Source organism: Sarcophilus harrisii, chromosome 3 (genome assembly GCF_902635505.1).
Source record: "Sarcophilus harrisii chromosome 3, mSarHar1.11, whole genome shotgun sequence".
Classification (NCBI taxonomy): Eukaryota; Metazoa; Chordata; class Mammalia; order Dasyuromorphia; family Dasyuridae; genus Sarcophilus; species Sarcophilus harrisii.
The window spans coordinates 310,764,588-310,792,301 of record NC_045428.1 but is presented as its reverse complement, the minus strand read 5'-3'; the positions used below and the strand labels follow the sequence as shown (position 1 = coordinate 310,792,301).

General features: G+C 33.7%; 1 protein-coding gene across 4 annotated transcripts in view; it reads right to left on the bottom strand.

Moving 5' to 3' along the window:
• The window catches only part of ARMC8 (armadillo repeat containing 8), a 120,432-nt gene that overhangs the window by 19,039 nt on the left and 73,679 nt on the right, over positions 1 to 27,714 (bottom strand). For all 4 annotated transcript variants that reach the window (XM_012544612.3, XM_023499129.2, XM_023499130.2 and 1 more), the window contains exons 12-15: positions 27,616 to 27,711; positions 8,920 to 9,002; positions 8,558 to 8,639; positions 235 to 321 (exon numbers count right to left, since the gene is read on the bottom strand). In XM_012544612.3, coding sequence (XP_012400066.1) covers positions 235 to 321; positions 8,558 to 8,639; positions 8,920 to 9,002; positions 27,616 to 27,711 — 348 coding nt within the window. The remainder of the gene's footprint in view (positions 1 to 234; positions 322 to 8,557; positions 8,640 to 8,919; positions 9,003 to 27,615; positions 27,712 to 27,714) is intronic.

The window sequence follows — 27,714 nt, the reverse complement described above, 5'->3', positions numbered from 1 at the left end:
ACTACACAGATGAGCAGCACTATAAATTATAATAGTTTAAATGGAAAAAGATAAATAATACCCTCATTTAAAATACAATTTTGTATATTTTATTCAAAGAAATCTAATATTTAGAAGTTACTCTTTAAATAAAGCAATGAATAATTTTAAATACAATGAAAATACATTGTCAATCAATAATAACCACAACACAACTAAGTTATTTTGAAATTGAGAAAAAATATATATACCAACCTCTTTGCTTGGAGAGAATTCAAGCAATAGATTACACAGCATGGAAGATGCTACCACTAAAATTTCATCTGGTGCATTTTGTAAAACCTAAGAGAATTATAAGGAGAGACAAAAGCTCTATTAACTTTAGAACAAAGGAAGTAATAAAATGAACAAGTGAAATGGGGTATCTAAAACAGAATTCATTATTTTTCCTCAAAAAAATCCTCTCTTCTAAGAGACCTATTTCTGTTGAAAAACATCACTGTCCTTCCAGTCCCCCGGATTTCCCAACTTGGAGTCATTCACAAATCTTCTCTCTCACTAGTCCTTCACACTCAGTCACCAATTCTTGCCCATTCTGTCTCCAAAATATCTTGCATCTGTCCTCTTTTCTCCATGTACAGTCATCATTCTATTTTAGACCCTATTTCCCTCATCTGTTACCTGAACTATTACAAGAGACCTAACTTGGTCTTCCAGGTGCTAGTTTTTTCTCTATCCAATCCATCCTCCAAAATGACATCCCTAAAACAAGTCTGACTCTGTCACTCAAGAAGCTTCAATGCTCCCTCTTGCCTTTGGATAAAATACAAACTCTTCTGTTTGTTTTTCCAAGTCATTTGTAGTCTGGTTTTCCAGGTATACTGCATATTACTTTCTCTCATTTACTCTTTCTTTCAGGAAAACTGGTCTGTTCCATTTCCCATCCCCATGTCTGGAAGGTATTCTCACCTGCTACTGAACTCTGTCTCATGGACCCCTGAAGTTGCTTTAAAGTTCAGCTTAAATGCTAACAGCCTATTCTGAACCCCTAGGTGGTGCTCTTTTCTTGGAAATCATTTTATATGTATTTTGTAATTAAATTTTCTATAAAATATTATTTTCTATGAATGGAATGTAAGCTCCTAAAAGAAAGGGACTTATGTTTTTGTCACTTTTTAGGGACTATCAAAGTACCTGCCACTATTTAGGAACTATCAAAGTACCTAGTACATAGCAAGAGCTTATAAATTCTGGTTGAATGAATGAAAGCAACCTCAACCCTTTGTGTACAGAAATACAAACCCTTCAAAGAAAGTCTTTAGGAAACCATAATAGCCATTGTAGCATGGCTGTACTCTGTATTCATCGAACAACTTGGAAGGGACCTTGGGGATTCCTGGCCTGACCCCCTGATTTTATGGAGGGACAAAGAGGGCAAGTGATTTCCTTCATGCTACACAGGTAATAAACAGTAGAGTTACAGCATGAACCCAATCTTTTGCTTTCAAATCCAGTGCATTTCCCATTATACAACATTAATCACTGATGGATTACTACAGAAAATTAAATGAAATAATGAGGCTAAGCCTTGGTAGCAACTGTGACTTTCTGTTTTGTCTCCTGGAGGGACTTATTAACATGTTAGCATTGTTAGCATGTAATGCTGCTCTAACAGATTATCACAAATTAGGATTCTTCCCCTATGGGTCCCAAGATGGTCTTCAATGCTTTGATAAAAATCAGCATTTGCAACCAATGACTACTTATCTAAGTAATCTATGCTTATAATTCACAAGGATCAGTGTACTAGAATGATAATCAAGAAGATATTATAATTGCAGGAAGTAACAGAGGGTTACACACTTTACCCACTTCAGCTAACCAATGAGGTTATTTTGCAGTTTGGAAGTTCACAATTACAGGATGTGAGGCAAATGACATGAGATGGTTTTCATATGCATCTTTGCAAATATTAGGAATTCCACAAAAAGTCTGTTGAATGAACAAATAGTCTTCCCTTTTGATTGAACATGTTACTTAACAAAGTTAAATCAACAAATCAACCAGGCCAAAATTATTTCAGTGAGCATAATTATTAAACTGATTCTTGAATGAGAATGTAAACACTTTTCATTATAAAGTGTACTCACTTGTGGTTTAAAAAAATACTTTGCTTTGATAGGATTCACTCTGCAGCTATTGCCTTTTTAAAAATTTTCTTATTGTTCATGATATTTAAATTAATTTTAAATTAATCAATTTTTGATTGCAAATTAGATCAAACACTAGGGATTCTGAGTACCTCCAGACTTCAGGACAGCATAATAGTCAAACTATAAAAAGCAATGAACTTAATACTTAAGGAAGTTTATTTTCATCAAAATGATAAGCAGAGCAAAAGTTTTGAAAATTAACTTTGTATTTAAAAAAACACCAAAACTTTAAAGAATCAATTAAATCACTTGGTTTTAAAAAAAAAAAAAAGATCCCACATTCTCTGCCCTTGTTTATCTTCTGTAAATACTAATGAAAACAAGAACAGTGTATGTTTACTCCACAAGCAAGATGAAGGGGTATAAGAGGAACAAAAAAAGTATGAAAATCAACCTTTAAATAATTAAGAAAAAAGTGAACCATAAGTAACGAAGATTTTATTGAATAATCTTTCCTTTAAATATGTGATCCTTTAATTTGTGACAAAGCAAAATGCTAATATGAAAGTGATCAAGAATTATTTTCCTATATAATTATTTTTTCTCCAATTATTCTGTCAAACAGATAATTTTTATAAGGCTTTGTTGGGCACTATAAATCTTAAAAACCTTGTTTCTAGGCAGTTCAAGAAAATAATCATTTTAACAAAACAGACTAGGTAGGTTGATCCAGAACTGGTGAATGTCTTGGTTCTTTAGTGTCAACTTGAAAAATCTTTTAAAAGTACAATGACCAAGGGATCTGTTCTTAAACCTGTTCTTTTTTTTTTTTTTTTTTTTTTTAACATTTTTGTCAGTGACTTGCATAAAGGCATATAGATGGCATACTTATTTAGTTTGTATATGACACAAAACTAAGAGGAAAGTTTACAGCTAGGTTAGACTAAATAACAGTGGAGGTTACTTTTAACTGAAATTTCTGTGAAATTTCACTCTGTCATTATGCCAATTTTAGAAAAATTCCTCATTACTCTCATCTTTTCCCACAAAAGCTTCTCTAAATATTTTCTTTTCGTAAGTCTCTAACACTATCTTTCAACTTTATAAGAAAACTGAAGTAAACCAACAGAAACTTACTGCACTGTCCTGTTCTTCTCCTGTCCTTTCCTTTCTTTCTTTTAAATCTGATTTTTCTCTTTTTGGGAGGGTATGAAAGACAATTGGGGTTCAGTGACTTGCCCAAAGTCACAAAGCTAGTAAGTGTTAAGTGTATGAGGCTGGATTTGAACTCAGGTGCTTTAGACTTCAGGGCCAGTACTCTATCCACTGTACCACCTAACTGCCCCTCCTTTCCTTTCAATATCCTCACTTCCTTTTCCTACTTGCTATCCTTGATCCTACTACATTGCATATTCTCTTGAACTCTGGTCCATTAAATTTCTTCCCATCTCACATTTCCTTGCTCAAATCTAAATCTACTGAATCTACTTTTTACTATTTTCTTTTTTGTATTTTTCCCCCCTCCTTGTCCCACCCCCTCTATCCAATTTAATTTGAATAACATGCAGTTATGATGTGTTTTTCAAAGCAATATTACATTAATCTCCTTGTTTACTCCTTTCCCTTTCTAGGATTCTCTAGGAGCTATTCACCAATATAAGGACTTGTTCTTTAACACTGAAACAAATGTGCCACAGGAGATTGGAAAGTGTTATTTACAAATTCAATCTGTGATCAATAAGTCACATTATAGAAACACAGAATCTCAGAATTTTATGAAACTTCAGAGCCTAATGAATACATAAACAAGAATTCACTCTATGACATACTCCAACAAGTAGTCATTCAGTCTTGACTTAAAAACTTCTGGTGCAAGGAATACCACTATTTCTCAAGGAAATCTGTTCCCCTTTGAGATAGCTCTAATTATTTGAAGCTTTTCTTTATATGAAGCCATAACTCAGCCTCTAGAATACTTCACACAGGGATCTTAGTTTTGCTTTCTCCAGACAAGCAGATGTCTAATCCCTAGTTTATTCAATAGTCCTTCAAATACTTGGGGAGTTTCCATGAATGTCCTCCTTAAATGTGCTCTTCTCAAGATTATATATTAATTCTTTCATATTCATATGACATGATCTTGAGTACTATTCAGATCTAGAATACTTCTAGAGGTCATCTCACTTATTAATGCTTTAAAATATGATACCTGGATCTAAACAAAATATTCTAGGTATGGTCAGAAGGAGGCAAGAGTACAATAGGGCAATCATTTAACTTAGTGCAGGACACTATGCCTTTCTTACGTTAATTTATTTTTTCTTTTCTGGGGGATGAAGAGGGGAGTCAGGCAGGGGAGCTGCTGTAGCATCCTATTGAGTGATTTTTCAGACAAACTATTGTCTGGCCAGTAGCCAATATCTCATTTTTGTGAAATTTTGAACCCCAATTTAGGACTTTACATTTGTTCTTATTAAATTTTCATCTTATTTCAGTTGAACTGGTATTCTGGCCTGGTGAGATCTTTTTTGGATCTTGGTTCTATCATCCATTGTATTATTATCTTTTCTGCTTTTGAATCTTTTGCAAATTTGATGTGCATTTCAACTATGTCTTTATCCAAATCACTGGGAAGAAAAAAAAAAAAACATCAAAAAGCATGAACATAAGCACAGATGTCTTAGGCACTCTTTAGAGAGTCCCTGCCAGCTTGACATTTGGAACTAGGCATTCAACCATTTCTGAATCTACCTAACTAGCATTGTCTGGCTGACATTTCTGTCTTGTTTCTAAGAATAGCCATGTCCTTGTTTAATTACTAAATTGCTAAAATCTTGGTAACTATCTTCAACTTATGTCAAATAAGAACATATATAAAACACTTTGCAAACATTAAAAGGCTTTTAAAAAGGATAGCTATTTCATTTAAAAAAAAATGAAATTAGTCTAGAAGCCTACCTTTACCACTTTGGGTTCATCATCTCTCTTTCTAGGCATTTACTAATTAGTGATTTTTCTAGGGGTTTGGTGGACTTGACCAAACTAATTATTTGTCTTAGTATTTAAGGACAAAGTCCCTTGTGTGGGAGATTAGCTTGGACAATACCCCAGAAAGGAAATGGAGTTAGGGAACCAATAAATTAAATGAACATTTCTTGGAAGGGGGTACCTTTGATGTTAACATGTTAGCATTCTTAGCAGGTGCTAAGTAAGTGGAGTTGAGGAGACAATGATTAAATCTAGTTTAGCACTGATTTAATCCTACAACAAATAATGGTTTCCTAGTGATATAATGATTGGTATGTATTCAGTGTACAGCATATAAGCAAGAAGCTCTTAGAGCCAGGAAGGAGAAGCCCACTAGAAGCTCTTGAAGCCTCAGCCAGGATTCAGTTGAGGAGATTCACAAGCCAGAGAAGGCAGCTTAAGCTCTCAAAACCAAGACTACTAAAAAAAGCCTCTAAAAAAAACTAGCTGAGCCCCAAGTGAAGGAGATAAGACTTTAAAGGAAACAATAAAGAATTTGGACTTTAATACCTGGCTGCATTTGGAGTGATTACTGAACTGAAATGAAGGCTGCCCCCAGAACTCCTTCAAGAAACCTGCTCCCAGAGAACATTACATTTTAGAGGAGAATATTATATTTTGGTGTCCGAACATGGGAGACACAATCCTGATTTCAGTGGAAAAGTCTCCTCGACCCAGAAATTAGGGTGAGTACAACAAGGAAACTTTGTTAAAGAACTAAAATAGTATTTCAGCTAAAATGGGACAAATGTTTAGAAAACAGTCTTCTTTTCCTCTTCAAGGAAAATGTGTAGAGAGCATTGTCAGACTTATGAAAAGCCAAGGTTTAATTATAATTTGGGAGCAGATCACTGAACTTTTAGAAACTGTACAGTACACATCTCCTTGGTTCTCTATGGAAAAAGAATTGGATCTAGAGGAATGGAAATTAGTAGCAGAGCAACTATGTCAATTCTACAATGAAAATGGACCTGACTCAATTTCCAAAGACACACTTAATATATATAATTTAATACAACTGGCTTTAGGAAATTATATAAGTTATAGAATAAGAAAAATGTGAAAAGGGAAAAAATGCTTTCATAGACAATTCTCATAATAGACCACTTTTTCACACTTGTACAAATGACTGAAATACACACACACACACACACACACACACACACACACACACACACATCCTGCATTTATTTCTTGATTAAAAACAAAGGATTTGACAAAGCAAAATATCATCTTTTAAAGAGTATCCTTGGGGCAGCTATATGGCGCAGTGGATAGAGCATCAGCCCTGGATTCAGGAGGACCTGAGTTCAAATCTGGTCTCAGACACTTCCTAGCTGCGTGACCCTGGGCAAGTCAATTAACCCTAATTGCCTCGGGGGGGCGGGGGGGGAGGAGGAATCATAAAGAATCATATATATCATAAAGAAGAAAAAAAAAGAGTATCCTTTAATAGGGTGTCTGTTACACATGTGTTAAAGATGTCTAAGATTCTTTGACAGGGGTGACTGGTGAGATGACTTGGTTCAATGGTGGCAGATGATATGATAGGAGTGATTGATGGGTGGTGACTCCAGAGTCAGAAGTCATAGAATCATAGATCTAGTGTTAGAGAGCACTTCAGAGATCACAGCACTCTCATTTTACTGATAAGAAAACTGGGCAAGTCATTTGACCTCTCTAGGTTGCAATGTCATTCACTCATTTTTCAATTATGTCTGACTATTCATGATCCCATTTGGGGTTTTATTGGCCATTTCTTTCCCTAGATCATTTTATAGATGTTAAGTTAAATAACAGGATCACACAGCTATTAAGAATCTCAGCCTGGAATTGAACTCAGGTCTTTCTGATCCAGGCCTGGTGCTTTAAACACTGTGCCACTATTGTGCCCAATATCCCGTTATTACTAACATTCTGGAGAAGGTACTCTAAGCTGGAACACCTAAATCCAGAGCTCCAATGCTAGCTGACAGTAGATACTATTTTCTAACAAGATTCTAGGTTTCCTGAGAGCAGGAATCATGTCTTCTCTTGTATTACTTATATACTGGTACAATACAGAATATACTCAAGCACTCAGCATGAACTTGTTGGTTGATTATATTTTTGGCTAGATGGCATATTGGATATAGAATGCTAGATTTAAAGCCAGGAAGACCTGAGTTTGATCCTGCCTCAGACATTAACTGGCTGAATGACCCTAAGCAAGCAACTTATTCTAAGACTGTTACCTCAACTGTAAAATGAGAATAATGACAGAGTCTTCTTTGCATGGTTTGCATTTGAAGGATCAAATGAGATAATATCTGTAAAGTGCTCTGCAAGCCTTTAATATTACCTATAGTCATTATTACCAATCTGAACAACATGATCTTTGAAGAATAAAACTTTTAATCATCTCAAAGAGCAATGGAAAACGTGTAGTGGTTGTAAAAAGGCTGTATTTCACAATAATAACTAACATGCAAGCAGCAGTATAAAAAATACCAAAGAGAAAAAAGGCTGATTGTATAGTAAGAGTGAGAAATAATAAATCATGATCAGAATCTTATACTGTCATCTATAAAATATTAAAAGACCAAAAGAAAGGAAGGTCTTGGATAAGAATTGCATGGAATCAGAAAGTATGGTAGTCTGTGATCTTAGGCAATTATGTGCCTCAGAAGATAGAGTATTAGGCCAGGAATCAAGAAGACCTTTATTTGAAGTTCAAATCTGTCCTTGGACACTTAATGGCTATGGGACACTGGACAAATCACTTAACCTCTGCTTGTGTCAGTTTCCTCAATTGTAAAATGGGGATATTAATAGTGCCCACCTGGTAGGGTTATTTTGAGTATTAACTAAGTTAATAAATGTAAAGTGTTTAGCACAGTGCCAGTACATAGTAAGTGCTCTATAAATGTTAGTTATCACATTGGTGGTAGGAGTGAACAAAATAATGAGATCATGGAATTATCAAAGTCATGATATTCTGAGTAAGACATGGTGACAAAATTGATATATGAAACTATAGAAATTCCTTATCAAAATAAATTAAGGTTTTCAGAATGTTCTATAGTTGATAAAAGATTAAGAAGAAAAGGTCTAGATTACTCATGCACAAACTACAAATTAATTTCCTTTTTAATCTCATAAAAATAAGATAAACATTAGCTAATTTTAAGTATGCTATATAAGTTCAAATGGATAATTAAAACTTTAAAGAGCAAAGGAGGACAAAGTAGAAAGACTTTTTGTAGACTGTTTTAGATATGTCAATACCAAATATTAGGTTTTAGCACATCGATTATTCAAAAGACCCTAAATGGAAAACTAAGCGGGCAGGGGAAATGAGTTGTTACAAAGGTAGTCTTAATGACATGTGCTTGCACTCTTTCTTCCCCTCCTCTTACCTTCATTAAAGGTTTCCATACTGCATGATCCTGAAAACTGGTTCGAAGCTGCTGCACAGACCTGGATAAACTGTGCAAACATCTACAAAGAATAATCAAAATTAGCTTCACATGAGGGTTAAACCTTTACTTTTCAAACATAAAAATTAGGGGGGTTCATAAATATTTATATACTGCAGATAACACATATATAAGTATTTAACCACTTCAGAACACTTCAAGTACTTTCTCCATTAATGCTACATACTGCATTTATAAGTTTATGGTCAGTTCATTTGGTTTCTTACTTCATGAAGGACCAGAAAGTTAACTGAATTAAATATACTGCAAGTGATTTTTATTCAGACCATTAAAGCTCATACCTGACTGCAGCTAACCGCACCTTGATACTAGACTCAGACAAGCCATTCACAATTCGGTCCATCATATTTTCAGTCTCAATGATCTGGAGAAAAAGGTTAATTCTGCATAAATAACAACATGAAGTTGACAATTTATTTAATTCTTGTAAGTGTTAGTAGTTTTTCCTCCCTCCTCCCTCTTTTAAATTGCCATTACAATTTAAATGCTGCTTTTTTGGTAAAAGTTTTTACCTTATATACAGCAACCTTGTACTGGACCTGGGCAACACATCAGAAAGGTACACCTACCGATTATGAGCATTTACCATCATAAATCATAGACACAGAGAAGGCTTTGTTTTTAGAAAAATAAAAACACTTAAGACAATAAATAGCATGAAGAAAACATAGACATTTCACTTATAACCATCTAAGACAATTAAAAAAAAGTAAATAATGGAAAATGACTTCTAGTTTGGTGAATTACTATTAGACCAACAAATATGAAAGGGAACAAACAACATAGACTCTCCAAAGAGATTTAAGATTCCTACCCAAGCCATCCTGCTGAGTGGGAAGATTTTCTAACTTTGATCAGCAGTTTACTTTCTTCTTGACATTTAAACCAAGCATATGTTTTTAAAAATTAACTACTGTCTTCTTTCACTGAAGCCCTTAGTCCAGTTGAATACCTGGAAAATACTAACTATAACTTCTGCAAAAGTATTTACCACAGTCTTTTATAAGGAGGATAACTCACACCTTATAAAAGGTAAATTATTGTCCCCAATAACTTTGGTTAAAAGAGTGGGAACATTTAATTCATGGTGGGTATGACTGAGAAGCTGGTTTGTGTCTTGATGGGGCAGTAGGAGGCAGGGTGGGAGTAACAGAACATTCAAGGCATACATACACAAAGAGATAGGACTATCACAGACTCATAGAATGTTATATCTACAAGAGGATTTAATGTCCTTTTCCTTTACTTTGCAGATTTTGAATTAAGGGTCAGCCTGATGAGGTGATTTGCCCAAGGTTAAGCAGATGGTTAGTGACAGAAAGAGCTTGGATCCACCACTTTTCCTATACTCTTCATTGTATAGGTAGAAGTAGAATAGCTACTAGTTGAATAGGATAAACCCAAACTTCACCTAAGATTTGGAAACCAACCCTTAAGACCTGGTCAGATAACACATTAAGTATATGCTAGAAGATAGGGATACCAGGGAAAGAGATGCACCAATATTTTATGATTCCAGTGGGCATATGAGGGCCCTTATATTCTTTTTTACCTTAGTGTTGGCAAATAGTTTTAAATACCAGGAAATACTCTGCATGTTGTCACCTTTCCTTTTCTGTAAAGGAAAAGACGTTGGAGTAGACTTGAGCAAATTTCTGATACTGGGAAAACATGTTTCTTGTTTGAAAAATCATTCTCACATTTATAGTGAGTTATAGGACATTTTTATTCTTCCTTGGGGATCTCAATCTAAATGTGTCTAAAATTGAAACAAAATTTCTCCCTAAACAGCATGCTGCCAATCTCCAAACATTGAAACAAGCTTGAGGCCTCTCACCCTCAATATCCAGTAACCAAATTTTATGCATTCTTCCATTATAGTATCATTTATACCCATTTATTATTTTCCTCTTTTACTTGCTACCACCTTAATTCAGGACCTTGTCACTTGATGACAAGACAGATTATTAATTGAATTCCCGGACTATAATCTCTTAATTCATTATGCATAAGGGACCAAAATAAATTTCTGAAAACAACTTTACCATTTTATTCACCTGCTAGAAAATGTTTAATGGTTCCCCACTGTCCTGGGACAAAGTCAAAGCTTTAATCTGGCACTATAATTTGGTTCTAATTTACTATTCTGGAATTATCTCACACTATTTTCTTCATATATCCTATATTCTAGTATAGACAATCTATATCGTAAGTATTCTAGCTTCAAATAAGTGCTTATGCTATATAAACCCAAAAGAATACTTATTATATTCTAAAAATTTCCCACATTTTCCCGGTATCCCTGATCCTTTCTGCCACCACCACTCATTAAAAACAAAAAACAAAAAACAAACAAACAACAACAAAAACAACAAATATTCTACCACCACCACCCTAGTATCCATTACATATTAAGATACTGTTCTTGGTGTCAGAGTGAAGTACAACTTAGTATATATTAACTCCCTTTCTGCAGAGTCCATAATCTAAATGAACAGCTGGGTTCTGAAAAAGTCAATGGTGAAAGGACTCCAAAAGTCAGAGAGAAAGAAGGCTGCCTTAAAATAGAAGGCCAAGTCTATATTATTAAAAAATCTAGAAATGGAGAATGGCAAAGGGCTTGCCAATGGGGGGTTAAGAAAGAAGTGCTTTATCTGCAAAAAGCTGGATATTCCCCAAACCTAAAACTTTCAGTACTAAAGACAAGAAATCAATAAGATTGCTTCCTGGAAATAATAACTGGAGTATGACGTCAAAGGGACTCTGAAATATGGATGAATTAAAAAGGGTTAACTTTTTTAGCTATAATAACCAAAGTGTGACTACTGTAAAACTTGTAGGGTTTGTTTGAGAACTAGGGGGAAAAGGTAAGAAAATTTAAAGCCCTCATTTGGGGAAATGGAATTTTCTCTCTCTCTCTCTCTCTTTTTAAAAGCAGGAGCCATTTAGAAATAAAAGAAATATGTTTAAAGGCAGATAGTTTGACAGAAAGGAGGTTGGAGGTGGAGTCCAAGGACTTGAGTTTGAATCTCAGCTGTGCCACACACCATCTGTGCATTTGTGGATAAGGTACTTCACCTTTCTGGGCTATCTAATTTGCAAAATGCTTGGATTGGACCAGCTAATTTCTAAGATCCTTCACATTAGTCTTATTACATCAGGAATGGTTGACACTCTTTTGTATCCATCTGTAGACCTGATAGGACAAGGGAGAAAGAAAACAGGGCCAGGTATGGATTGTAACTAATTAAAGACAGAACTCCCTCGCCTAAATTTATAGTCTGAGGACCCAACAACAACGGATAAAACAAAGATGTTTCTGATGTTGGCCCAATTTCAAATGCTTTTCAGGGAAATTCATCCAAGATCCCTTGCAGCCATGAGACTGAAACTAGTAACAGAAATAATATTGACACCATCATATAGTTGTACAATTCTTTATAATTTTTAAAGTGTTTTCACATATATTACTTCACTGAGTTTATAACTATCATGAGAAATAGCTAGAGTAGATATCATTGCTCCTATTTTTTAAAAAAAAATTTAATAACTAAAAGTTATTGCTGTCATTAAAAACAACAACAACAAAAACCTTATTCCTGTCCCAATCCCTTTGCCCAACAAAGTCTTCTCTTATAACAAAGAAGTAGTCAAGAAAAGCAAAGGGACACAAAGACAGTGCCTGACTGTATTATTCTCATTTAAAGATAAAGGAAAGGAAGCTCAGAGTTTATATGGCTAACTAAAGGTTGCCCAACTAGAAGGGTTGCCAAAGTTAGATCTCAGGTTTCCTAACTTAGTCCAGTACTTTTCACAGTAAATAAATATGCAACCAATTTGATGATTCCTGTTCTCTGCACTGAAAGAAAAAATTAGTATAGTACAGGACATTCTAGGACAGAAGATGATTACCCTGTCAGTACCTTGGCTTCCTTAATAGTATTATCATTCAATTTTGACCAAACCATTCAGTTCTAGAAGGATTATACAGTGGTAAATATCATTGAAACAAAAGCATATCCTATTACCTAAATAACTTCTTCAAACTAATAGCATGGTAAAGTGAATTCTACTTTAAATTGATCTACAGCTCTCTAGCACTCACAGAATTAACAGAATTAGATGCTTAGCTAATAAAAACTTTTACCTATTACCTAAAAACCCAATGATTTATTGTTATTATCATTACTAGTATCAATAATGATAATGATGATGATGATGAAAACTGAGAGGTATGATATGACTGAAAGAAAACTAGCTTTGAAGTCAAGTCAGCAGAACCTAGATTCAAATTCAGTCTTTGATACACATTAGTTATGGGATCCTGGACAAGTTTCTTGCAACTGTAAATTGTGAAAAAAAATTGCAAAATTGCAACTCATGGAGAAGTTTCCTCACTAGAGAACTCCTTAATGAAATCACAGATCTAGATTAACAATAACAACAATAGCATCACAGAATATTTTAAAGTTTCAAGAGACTTCACATAATCATCTTCGAGCAACCATGCGTGGTGGTATTAGAAGTATTAAGATCTCCCATTTTACAAATGAGGAAACTGGGCTTCCAAAAGGTTAAGTGAGTTGCCAGGTGCAATCTGAACTGAGGCCTTTCTGAATTGCACTCTTGCTCTACTTAGCATTGAAGGGCTTCATGAAGGAAACAGCATTTGAGCTCAGTTTTAAAGAATATTGCTGTTTTAATTTGACTTGCCCTAAGTTATATTTTCAGGTTTTGGGGACATGGAAAAATTTTCTTTGGGACAAACAAAAAAAGAGTATACTATGAGGTGGGAATCTCCTAAATCAAAGAGATGCAAGCCCTCTTCTTGAGATTACAAGGATGTAAGTCACAGATTTATACTGAATTTACGTTCCCAGACAACTCTCCTCAGCCCCCTATTCGATGCCAAATCCAAGAAGGTATCTTAACATTTTTGAGTAAGAGGCCTGATAGCTTAAAAGATAAATCTAAGAAGAGAGACTATGTGCCCATTTTCTTTTTCTCTCCTTTTTTTCTTCCTTCCTCCTTTCTTCCATGATTCATTTCATAAACTCCTCTTATACAGGGTTATAATATTATTACTATAAGATCAGGATGTAAATGGTCAAATATTTATCTGAAAAGGAAGCAAAAAATCCAGAGGCAGAAATCTAAAATTAAAAAACAAAACTACAAAGTGCTTGAAAGAAGGCTATTTTGTCTGTTTATGTTCTCAGAGCTTAGCACAATGCCTGGCAAATAAAAGACATTTAACAAATACTTGTTGAACTGTTGAACTGCAAGTCTAGCAATCTTATGAAATTTGGATAATTCACATCCTTTCATCTTTGAAAGCAGGTAATAAAAGTTCTGAAATAATTTAACAAAATGAGTAATTTTTAATTCCAATCAGCTGGAAGTTCTTACAGTTTGATAATGATACATAATTCTGTAAATTCAAAATGTTACCAATACCCTCCTTCTTCTAAAGTTAGATAACCCAAGACCTTTAAGGAGTTAAAAACAAAAAATTATTTTTTTGTACACTGTAACTAGACAGAGGAAGCTTTAAATAATGATTCAAATTCTGTATAATATCTGATGAGAACAGAAATAACATCAAAGTTATAGTGTTGCTAAGAAGCAGCATGGGCAACAAAAGAGGTCTAGCAAAGAGAGTTCAAAACTATGTGTTCAGCTGATTGGGAGGATTCTGGTAGAAATGGAAAATCTAGAAGTCAACAAATCAAGTCCAAGGAGGTCAATTAGGATAAAGTAAAAGTAATACTAACCAACCCGAATTCTGATTCTACATAAAGGATGCTAGGCTAGGTAGCCAGATAGGAAAGGAAATGAAAAACTACTCAATTTAGGATGCTGTTGGTGGGGAAAACTAAATACTTGACATTTTTGGGGCCCATTTAAGGGCATCGGGGCTAGTCTTAGGGCTAGTGCTAGGTCACTGGAGAATGACAATGGAAAGCTAGCATTATACAAAAAAGTATTTTCTTTGATAGAATATATAGAGGTTTGGTCACAGGTGATGAGAAAAATGCAAATCTGATGGGTTAGCATACAGAATGGGATTAAAAGTCTTTCATAACTATTTTTGCTGGTATTTATGCTGAGGGAAAAACGGGCAGGAGGGAAAGCACCAGGACCTGGATTACTTTTGTCACAGGTCATGGTTCAAAGCCTATGTGGGGCTTGTTAGATCCAAAATAACCAAACACAGACTAGGAGACTTCATTCTGATGCTCTCAAGTATTTTTAATAGCAAGTCCTTTCTGCTGCCCATACAAAATAATTAAAACTGTTTTTTTTATGCTGAACAAAACTGTAGGTGACTCTGAGCCCAAAGAACTTAGTCATTGTTTGAGGTCATAAAAGCAGCACCTGAAGGAGTTAAGAAGTCTACTTTAAGCTTCTCACTAGGAGATCCTTCAGCTAAATTACAACAAAAGATACTTACTGCAACTTGTAGGACTGCTAAGATTTGGCAGAAGTTGGCAAATGATGGTATGCAGAAATGAAGGGGAGGTATTAAAAATGACTTCAAGGTTTTGTGCCTGGGCGTTTCAGATGGAAATGGTGCTATCAACCAAAATAGGATAGTTAGAAGAAGAAATAGGGAGGAAAGGGGATAAATAGTGGTCAGGGAATTGCCAAGTAAAATAATGAAGACTATTATGAGTAGACATAAAATATGCTGGGGATCATGTCACAGCACTCTATGACGTATACTCTTACCTTTGAGGTTCTAATTTGTTGGGGGGGGGTGGTAACTAGAGTGCAAAACTTGAATAGATCTGCTCAGCTTTCAAGATATACATCCTCCTGATTTTTCAAATAAAACAGTTGTCCCCAAGACTTCTTTAGATTTGAGTATCTGTTAAATACTATATATTTTTCTGTCTCTACTCACCATGTGGCAAAAGGGAGGGGATATGGTAGAATTCAAGGCACAGACACATATCATCATCTATAGTAAAATGAGCTTTCAATTGGTCCACCCATCCTAGAAAGCAATGTAGAATTATGCAAGGAAATTCACTAAATCACTTATGTTCTCTAATTCAGTGATCCTACTCTATAATGTCAATGACAGAAAGGTCTCATGTATAACAAAATAGTCATAGTAGAACTGTCTGTAATAGCAGAGGAGTGAAAACAATCAATTGAAGAATGGCTTAATAAGTTGTAGTGTACAGGAATGAAATACATTACTTATGAAATAACAAATTGAAGAATTCACAGAAACATGGGAAGATGTTTAGAGCAATGCAGAATGAAGAAAGCACAATCAAGAGAATTCCATACATATATGTAAATGATAATCATGCTAATGAGCAAATTGATGAACTGTCACGAGCTATTCCCAGTCCTAAAGAACTAATAAATACCTTCCTCCTCTCAAAAGAAAAAGGATGACTAAACATATGGAATGTCATATATCCCTATCAGAAAAGGTTATTTCATCAGATGGCTTTGGTGCAAAAACAAACAAACAAAAAGAGCAAAAAACCAAAACAAACCAAAAAACAGGCACTCCATATGATACCTATAGGTTGCCTTCTCTTAGTAAATATACTTGACGTTCTTGGGCTATCAGGGCACAGAGCATGTGCAGAAGACTGTCCTACCTAGTTACTGTTAGTTGCCCACAATAAAGTCAGTGTGATGAGACAATCTAACAGATAAAACAGACGAGCTGAGCTTAGTCAAGCATGAAGACTTAATTATATAAGAACTTCATGAAAATGAGGAAAGGAAACTAATAATTCTGATAGTAACTAAGGAGGGACTTTAAATAATGTCAAGCATTTAATTAACCATTTTGGTTTGATTTAAATGGACCAAATCTAGGATGTATGCAAGCCCACATCTAGGATGTATGCAAGCCCACCAGTCCCAGGAAGGCCTTTCAAAATTAGAAAGACTAGGACAACCACTCATGAATGGCTTCATAAAAATGGAATATACTAAGCTAGGGAGGTGGCACAGTGCATAGAGCACCAGCCTTAAAGTCAGGAGCACCTGAGTTCAAATCTAGCCTCAGATACTTAATACTTCCTAGCTGTGTGACTCTGCAAAGTCACTTAACCCCAACTGTCTCAGGAAAAAAAAAGAATATACTGCCTGCTAGTATTACAGTAAAGGCCTTTGTAGAAATAATGGCACCAATTTTGATGAGGACTACTATCCAAATAATATTAAGTGATTAGGCAAGGGATGAACTCTTTCATAACCTTTAAATGTTGATAGTAACTACACTAACACTCCTACAGTTTTTGTCAAAGAATTTTATCTTGGAACAGGTGTCATATGACTTTTCAGATCCTGTCAAGTGCAGGGGCACCAGATGATCCAGCTAGGTAGCTGTAATGTCTTGCATGGTTTTAGGTCTCTATAAAGGGCTGTCACTGCAAAGCTAAAGGACTTGAAGAGGATATGGTCTGATGAATTCTTTGACAAAACAATAGCAACTATAGGAGGTGGGAGTTTGCTTGCTTCAGTTTTTCCTGGGAGATTATAATAGTTAGCATTTCTATAATGCCAACTGTGTGATAGACACTGTGCTAAGTATTTTATAAATAGTATCATTTAATCCTCACAACAATACTTGGAAGTAGGTAATATTTTTCCCACTTCATAGATAAAAAAATTGAGACAAACAATTGTTAAATGACTTACCCAATATCACACGGTTATTAAGTATCTGAGGCTGGATTTGAATTCAGAGATTCTTCAGCATTCTTACAACAAAGGAAACTGCAACAGGACTTTTAGGATCTGACAGGCATTAGCAACTAAGGGTATCTAGGAGGTAGAGAAAGTGGTAATGACTTTTACACCTCGATGTCCAGGAGGTTGGGATGCTATCAATAGAAATAAAAGATCAGAAAAAAAAGGAATAGGAGAGGGTGTGGATATTTAGTTTGAGGCAAGATAAGAATCTGCTCATACTAGAAAAAATTGCAGTTTCCTTTTCCCCTTTCCCTTCCTAGATATAAAATGGAACCTTGAAAAATTCTTGTGAGCACAAGGATGAGGAACTGAAAATAGACTCAGTGGTATAGATACTATGTAAGCAACTTCCTAAAAAGACCTCCTTTCCTGTATTCAAGAATCCTGTAATTCTGTAAATTTACAGGTAAATCATGTAAATTTAGAGATTTTGATTTGTAGCGAGCCACAATTAAACAGATTATGCTTTACATGTGTGTGTGTGTGTGTGTGTGTGTGTGTGTGTGTGTATACACTAAATAATTTATGAAGTTCTTTCCTCACAATCTTGATTAAATAGAAGGACCATAGAAGGTTCCAGATACTGTCAGGTTCTCTCATAGAAGATAAGTAGTTTACATAAATGCTTTTCAGAGAAAATGCTCAAAGAAAATGAGTAAAAATATTCATTGTAATTTATAGAGCACTTCAGGATTCATAAAGTGCTTTCCATACATTGCCATTTAATCTTCACAATAACCCACTAAAGGACATATAATAGTCTTCATTATTCTCACCTAACAGATGGGGAAATAAAGACTTATTTGGTTCAGTAACTTGCCTACAATCACAGTGCCAATCATTGGAGGTGGGATTTGAATCTAGGCTTTACTGAGTCTGAATCCAGCACTTTGTTAATTTGTCTCAAATTAACTAAGTTAACATCTTACCTATACTAGAATAAAATTGAGAAATTTGTTTCTCTCCTCATCTGGAGGTAAAAAGGACACATTACTGAGGCTGGCATTAAGAAGACCTGAATTCAAAAACTGTCCTAAGATACTAGTTGCATGACTGGTCAAATCACCTAACCTGTTTGCTCAGTTTTCTCATCTGTAAAACAGGAATAACAGCAGCACCTACCTCTCAGGGTTGCTGTAATGTTGAAATCAGTTAATATATGTAAAGTCTTATCACAGTGCAAAGAACACAATGGGCATTTAATAAATGTTCACACTCTCATTTTTTCTGTTGCTCCCTTAAGTATCCTAAAGTCATAGCCATTTCTTTTTGAAGTTTTGAAGGATGAAGAAAAGTGAAGGATACAGAAGATTTGAATATTTGTTGAGTTGTCAGACCTTAATTTATATACATTGACTGGATTTATCTGTAGGTATTTCATGGAAAAGCAGTCTTGGTGAAGAATGAAGTTCATTGGAGGTAGTTTCTGCTGAAGAGAAGTGTCAGAATATCTTGAGGCCAAAAAATTGCCATTTATATTTGTAGCACTTAAGGAGTTGGAAGGGTACTTAGAGTTCATTGAGTCCGATTGAGAGAGGAGAGCCTCTCCTCTGTCTTCAACTTACATATGAAGAAATAGAGGCTCAGGGGGGAGTGGGGGGTGGTGGTTAAATAACTTGTCCAATGCTTCACAGAAAGCTTGTAGTTCATGAAGGACTTAACTAAGGAATGAAACTAATGCTCCTTCCTTTACATCATCCTGTACAATAAGGAAAGATTATACCTCATTTGGAACATAGATACTGCAAAATTATCTGTAACATCAGTCTAGAATGAAAAATGTTCCATAATTTGTCTCACATTATCTCCTGATTGTAATTGTATAAATTGTTGGGAAATTGATTTAAAAAGTCAACAGAACTATATTTGTGGAAATTCAACCCACCATGTTTCCTTTCACCTATTTGTTAATCTCACAGTTTATTTTATTTCTGCCTGGTCCATCTAGGCCAAGTCAAAGGGAAGATAAGCCTTTCTCATGATGCATGACACATAATAAAACGTGAAAGATCAGAGACATAAGAGTCTGATCTGTTCCTGTTTCATTTCCTGCTTCTGGGTCAGAAACTGACCATGATTTTTGTTTTTCTTTGCTCAATTCATTTTTCCTATTAAAACTGCTGTCATCATTGGATATTCTATTTCTAACACCTAAAATAACAACATAGATATGTCAGAGTGGGTAGAAGCATGGTGTCAAAGGAATATCATAAGCCTTGATATTAGAGAACCTAGGTTTAATTCAGTTCTTCTATATGCTGCTTATATACCTTGAGAAAGTTATCTTAAAGGTGAGCAAAAAGCATCTCTGTAGACAAAGATATCCATCCTTAACTGTAAAATGATCAGGCTGATTAAACTATATAATTCCCAAGGATCCTTCTACTGCTAAAACCTATAAATTTAATGAATGTAGAGATACATATGACTGTTCTTGTTAAACTTGTTGACAAGAAAACTAAAGAGAGATAATCCTATGTCACAATGTGATATTGGCCCATTCTAATTGATCCCAGACAATAATATCATGTAGGTATTGTCTCTTACCCTCGTGCTACTAGGACCCAATTTCTTCCCCTAGTGCCAACTGTGCTGGCAAATACAGAGTATAAAAAACTGGCCAAAAACAAATTCCATAGTATCCCAGAGCACTTCCTATTTTAACTGTAGGATGAATTCAATAAAGCTTTGTTAAACATTGGCTGTATGTAGAACCATATGCTAGGCATAGGGGAGATATAAAGTAGAAAAGAAAACACTTGCCCCAATAGAGGTAACAACATTACTTTTCCTTCTATAAAAACTAGAATATCAAAAAGCCCCAAACCACATCCTCACTTTTTCATTTGTTTAATTCTAAGTTAAACTTTCCTCAAAATCCAAACACATAAATCACTATTTTAAGATTATAGATCTAATAGGGGTCCCATTTTTAAAAACTTTTTTTTAAAGCATAAAATCTATGTGTTTCTTAGTTGTTTTATTATACACAAGATTAATAAAAACCACCAATCTAAACAATATACTTTGTGCTTAAAAACCAAAATCCCTGTTACTTTTTCAAGTTGTTTCTCATTTAAACAAATTCTGAAATACTTAATTTCTTATTTTCTTTCAAAAGTATTATATCATGAAAAGCTTATTTTCACTTTTACACTGTAAGAAAAAGGCCCCCAAATTACAAAAGGTTTCAAAACTTCATCCTGTTTTAAGAACTCATTTAAAACACTTACCTTTTATGGGAACCTCAAGGTTCATTTCACTGATTTCAATTCTAAGCTGGAAATGGCCTTAGAGTTCATCTACCACCTTAAAGATGAGGAAACTGAGGCCCAAAGAGGTTAAATGACTTAGCTAAGATCACATAGTTTAGCTAGAATGGAATGGCAGACATAATCCTAAGTCAAATCTCCTGGCTCCCAGTTGATTATTTTTTTAACCGATATAACCATTTAGGCAATTACAACACAACAAAAGTATAATGAATACAGATAGATCATAGTGAATCATATAATTTTTAGAATTTGAAAGAACCTTAGAGATTAGATAAATCCCTACAATTTGCAACTAAGGAAACAGGTGCAAAGAATATTACTTGTTCATAGTCACACAGCTAGTTGGTAGCTAAGAACAGAATGGATTTCCCTCATTAAATTATTGGGTATAATAATTTACCTTTAAAAGATCCAAGTTATTGGTTTTAAATATATAGATTAAGTTATAAACTTAGTCTTTTTATCTAAATAATATCATTATGGAAGAAAGTCTTGAAATTGAAGCTTAAAAAAACCAAAAACCCTAGGTTTCGTATATATATATATATATTTATACTAGCATTAACCATGGACATGATAAAATAAAAGATAAAAAGTCCTCAACACAATAAAGGGCTGGCCAAGAATTTAATATATTAGAACCATACAACCATAAAATGCTCTTTAACAAATTAGAGAGTATCATGAAGGGCATCTGGATGAATATCTTTTACAGATTAGAAAAACAACCACTTAAAATTACAAGAATTTGATCTAAAATTCTAGTTATACAAAATTCATACAGTTGTTTAATGTGAAATACAAATCTCTCTGATATTATCAAATATAAGGATATACTTTTTAAAAAATGAAAAATAAGACTTCAGATAAATGACAGCATATTATTTTGGAAAAGTATATAACAGGGTTATGTTTATATGCATAAAATGAAAAATTAGAGAGCATTTTGACTCTTCTTTGTTAATTCCTTTATTTAAACAGCTGTCACTTTGTTATAAAAAAATTTAACTACGTAATGTTATTTAATCCCAAAGATAACAAAAATATTAGATATTTTAGGAAATAAGTGTGTCACAAAATAAAATATGCATATTCTAAATATGCAAAGACAATTCAGTACTTATAAAATTATTTTAAAGCCAAAATAAAAAAAGGGGTAACTTAAAAGTAAAGTTCATTAAAATGCAAATGAAAATTATTCTGTATGTCATTTTATCTGAATGTAGTTTGATCTGAAAAACATTTAGATTTTAAAACTTGAGTTTTTTGGTTTAAAATCTCCTTTCATAATTCATCCTTACTCAAATGTATATATTCCTTGTCTTTTTTTCTTTGATAGTAATAAAAATTATCAAGTTAAAATTTTTTTTTAAAAAAAATCATATCCATGCAAAATAGTTTATTCCCCTCCCCCATTCCACTGTTATGAAAAAGGGAGTGGCTAGTAACCCTTTGTTCCTTTTCCATGAAAAACCTGGTGACTTAAAAATAGAAAAGAACTTTCTGTAGCTTGTCTTTACACATAAATATTGTAAAAAGTTGCAGTGGTTTAAAGGCTCAGTTTTTATTCATTTGGGTTCAAAAATGAAGGATTTCTCTCTTCATTTTTCTGGCTTTAGGTAGATCACTAGTAATTGATTTAAGTCTAAATAATTTTGAATCCTCAATTAAATTTGGGGGCAATGCCATGTAACAATATTGTTATTTCTTTCTTTCTCACTAACTTTCAGGACAGTTCTGTATATATTCCACTGCTTAAAAATTTTTGCCTTTCATTGAAGGGTAAAAAATAAATTTTTTTTTAATCAAAGAAATTTGATAAAACTCCATTAATTAAGGCTAATTTGGAATGCAAAGAAGATATACCTGACATAAGAAACATGAGAAGGAGGGTGATTTGCCTTTGAAATGAGAGCTGATATTTAGAGACAAGGAAGATGGAGATGAGTGAGGGGTTAACTATATGTAAGAAAATATAAGTTCTTTAATGTATAAATTAAAATGTTTCTAATTAGCACTCAAAAGTTGTTTGGGGCATTGAAAGGTTCAGTGAATTGATCAAGGTAATTTAGAGAGGGCGTTAAGAGTCTGGACTTGGATCCAGATCTACACAACTCAGGTTGGCTCTTTATTCACTAAATTGTTATTTTTGAGCCCCAATATGAATATTTCATTCATATATAATATAGATATATACACACATATCTATATATACATATCCACACACATAAATCAAAAGTATTTCATCAAATTGGAATTTAACATTAAACAAGTACAGCTTATTTTACAAAACAGAACTGATATACAGGAAGCCATTTTTTAAGGTATCAATAATGTTTTCTAATTTGCTCCTGATATAATAAAAATGATTCACATTAAGAACAGCAAATCTTTTAAAGCACACATTTAAAAACAAAAACAATAATATTCTGATTAAGTGAGATTAATATTTAAAGCAAGTAAAAAAAATACAAATACTGTACCAGAAAATTGTGTTCCCTTCAGCCTAGATCCAAGTGAGAAGCAGATGCACCCTTGTAGGCTGGCCCTCGTTTGATACACAGATATTTCCTTTAAATCTTTTAGCTCTCTCATTCTACTTCAGGTACAATGCAACCCCTTATTGACATCATCACAGTTTATACTTTTCCACAATTTAAACTTTATATTCTGTACTCATAAAATTTCCCATTTTGCTGTCCAGAAAATAAGACCTAAAAGTTCTTTACAAAAGTTGTCAATGGGCACATACTTCCTGCTTTAGAGATTCTCCAAGTACTGGTGAACAGCTAAAGTTTACTCTCTACCCTAAACTAAAAAAAAGTGCTTAATTTCTTTGGGAACGGCTTTTGGGTTCGTTGATGTCCTTATTCCACTAAGAAGGAATTTTCTTGAGAATTTTCTTTGTTCTCCATGACAAGAAAAGCCAGCAATTACCACTTTGTCCAATATTTGTAATGCCTTTTATTGTTATTAAAGACAAATAATTTCCCACAATTTGCTCCATCTTAACACACACACACACACACACACACACACACACACACACACACATTTTAAAATTATTTTTAAAATGCTAAATGTGATCCTTAACAGGAATTTTTTGTCTGATGCATTGTTCCTTGTATTTGATGAGTTCTTCTTTCTGTTCTTAATTATAAAAGTAAATATTTCTGTTCTATTTAAGGATGTTATAATATTAAAAAATTTGTTCTTTTTTTTTTTTTGACACCTTTTAAAGTTCTTCAAACTAATGAGGGGGAAAAAGACATTCCTTTCCCTTTTGGTTCTCTAATAAACATTAATTGTACATTTCTACCAATATGATAAGAAAAATTAATACTATAAAGATCATGTCAGTGTGTCTCTGAAAACTGAGATTTCTTCTGAGCTCTACTTTAAGCAACTTTCCTGTATAGAATGTCTCAAGAACTACTCTTGCTCATTTATCTGTCCTTTCCCAGTATGATGTCCTAAGCTTCCCTTAACCCATTTCTTTGAATCCTATTATTATTAAGTCTTCATTTAAAATGAAGGACAGTACTAATACCTCACAATCTAAACTATATTCCCTAAGGTAGCCAAGCCACACTGGTACTGATTCAGATATGGTTCTTTTGTTTCTCCTTTTTATCATAAAAACAGCATATTATTTTTTAAAAAGCCTAATATTCCCAGCTCTTTCCCATAGCAAAATATCCTCATTTCCACCATAAAGTGCCATGACAAATTTAGAAATTTATAAAAGGTTAAAAAAAAGTTAAAAAATATCAAGATAAAACAACAGCATCCTTCTATATAGTGAGACATCATGTAAATTAAAGAAATTGGTTTCTAAGATATTTTTTCTTTAATTTTCCATGTCTGTAGATTTCGTTTCAATTAAGTGGGGCATACCTTCAAAACATCTAGACTCTTACCACTGACAACAACAAATCCAACCCTCAGTCTGTTTAGTTTTATTAGTCTTCAAGAAACACAAAGTATCATTTATATCTGTAAAGGCAAAAATGTAACACAGCTTTAAAAAGTTTTTAGGAACAACTCTTAAAAAGTCACAAAATGGGATGACTTTCCTCTAAAATAAAGGGCCTATAGTTCTTCTGATGTAGTATTTTTCCCTGTGTGTGTGTGTGTGTGTATATTTCTCTACAATTTTTCAACTCTGCCCCTTTCCTTATTTTTCTCCCATTGTTTGAAATGTGAAAAAGCCTTGGTGGAATTTGGAAACACAGATTTAAGGCTGGGCTGTGAAATTTACTAGATAAATCACTTAACCTCTGTTGTGCTTTAGTATTCTCATTTGAAAGGGAGTTGCAATGATACTTACATTGCTAATACTACCTACACCACAGAGAGATGTCATAAGAAAAGTGTTTTATAAAATTTAAAGTCCTAAGTAAACTGTGAGATGATATTATTGTTATTCTGTGTCCTGCCCCTATTTAACTGATCACTGTAATTATATATCCCTGGAATATATATTTCACTATTTATAATACTTACTTAAAATAGTGCTCTATCCACACCCCCCTCCCTGCGAATTCTTAATTTGTAAGAGGATCTGTGCATCATTTTATATTTGTCTCTTTTGAAAAGGAAAACAACAACAACAACAACAACAACCCTCAATTATCTTGCTTTCAAATGCTGTTCCATCTGTGGTTCTTTGAACTAAGTTTTTAAAAAGGTCTCTTATCCTTGACTAAAGCTAAAAATGAGCTCTAAAAATTACCCAGCTTTCAAGAAAATAATATGCAATGTTAAAAAAAATCATATTAAACAATGATTTCCAGACTATACATGAATAAGAATACAATTGGTATCAAATAAATAAGCACCTTACAGATAATATAAATAAAAATCTGTCCAAATATAAACTTGAACAAAAATAAAACAGAAATAAATGCATTTAAAAGAATTAATCTATATCATTTATATATTCAAAATAAGGTTTTACCACTTTCTGAAGTTGATCTCCAAAAAGGTCTCATCATCACAATCATACTATATTTTCCATTTTACAATTTCTCTCTTGGGTAGTTACTATGAACTATCAATTATTTAGAGACTGAAATTCCCAGAAATCACATAATGTATATAATATAAGAATAGTATAGCATTTGCTTTTCAGCACAGCAAACTACAATTTATAGTTAAAGTTATTCTTTATTTTTTTTTCATGTTTCTACAGAAACATTCAAAAATTATCCTTGAAAAGTAGGTGGGGGGAGATATACACAATATACACACAGAATATTTTTAATAAACTACTATTTAGACTATGTTGCAAATAACACTAAACACATTATGTCACAAATTAAGTCAATAACTTCAAAATAGTGTTTTATTAAGAAAATGAAAAATTATACACAAGTACAAAAAAGGACACCCTATTTTTCTACTGGCCCATCTGTCTATCTCCCTTTTAGCCCATAGCATTTCCCTAAAAAACTCTTTTGAAACTTTATCAATGGGCAAAATAATTCTTCGGTTTCCAGGAAGCATATCAATTTATCAGATCTCATAGTTTAATACAATTATAAATTTCCTCAATATTTCCCACATTAAAATTTAGAAGTTTGAGGGTTTTTTTTTTTTTTAATTTTTAACCAATAATGAAGAAATTGCAGATACTCAAAGTATTGATAAATTTTTAATCCACATTGGTGTCCCACATAAAGCCCTTGCTTTGGAATACAAAATTTTCCTAATTACATGTAAGACAAAGTGTCAAAATTCATAAAGCATATCAAATTTTGATATGGACAGCATCAGATATTATCACTTAGTTAAGCCTGAAGTGACAGTTTTGCCTGTTGGGTGTTTGGAGATACAAAATTAATTTTTTCAGATTGTCTTTTAAGCACTCTTCTAGTTAAGAAACATTTTATTAATGGTGCCAATGAAGGTGCACAGAAAACAAAGTATAGTAGTTGTGTCTAATGCTATTATTATTTTATTTTTTTCCCCAAGATGACCCCTCTATGGCCTCATTCCGTTCTTTTGCTTTAACTATATTCTGGTAACTGTATTCCTCACTATAAATATAAGGGTTATAATATATCTCTGAAACATGTGAGTCTTTAGTATGTTTTAAAATATATCTAATAGTAATGAGTCAAAGTACTCTAGATGAATATAGCCAAGAAACTACCAAATTCAATAAAAACAGACTGATTCTCAGTCCTTTATATTGATAATAATGAGAGAATATTTGATTTTTCTCTCTGATGACTAAAAGAGGCCCTGCACAGAGGGTATATCAGATCTCTTTGTGAGTGGTCAGCTCTAGTGTCTTTGCTTGTGGAGCCAAGCCAGAGCTTTACATTATATTCTTCTTGCCCAGGACCAATAAAGTGAGATTCACGTAGGGCTAAATTGCAACAACAACATGAAGGAGCTAAACATACCATTGAACATTGGTCAGGAGCTTAAAATTTCAGATGACCACTCACTAAACCATGAAATCATCATTCCACAAAGCTTTTATTCACACAAAACTTGCACAGTAGCAAAAAAATTAAAACATAACTAGGCCACATATCAAAGAACAATGTACAATAGGAGACTTGAATTTCTCAATGGTATCAGAAAAAAGGTATTTCCATAAATAACATTTACAATTCTAGTGTTATGTTTTTCAAGGTGTCTGAAGCTTCACAGTGCTAGAATAATTTTCACCAGAACACATGCAAAAAATGTGCAACATGAGAATCCATATTAATGTCACATAAAAGCACACCAGTTATTTGTCATTCCAGCACGTTCATGCCACACTACGTTTCTAAAAACAAAACAAACAAAAAACCCACATCCGGGTCCCATTCATTCTTCAATTATGCTTTTAGTCCCTCTGTTTTATTATAGTCAAACAGTCACTGTTAGTGCTCTTCACCACGCCTTTCAGGATGATGTCACTCCCTGCCTGCTGGCTGTCAGGACTGGGGGACGCCCCTCTCCCAGACTCACCTTCTTCCGGATGTCTTCATCATTAGCTCCAAGGGAGGCATAAAGCTTGAAAGCAGCCTGGCGAAGTTCATGAGCATGCTTTAAATCATGGTCAAGCTA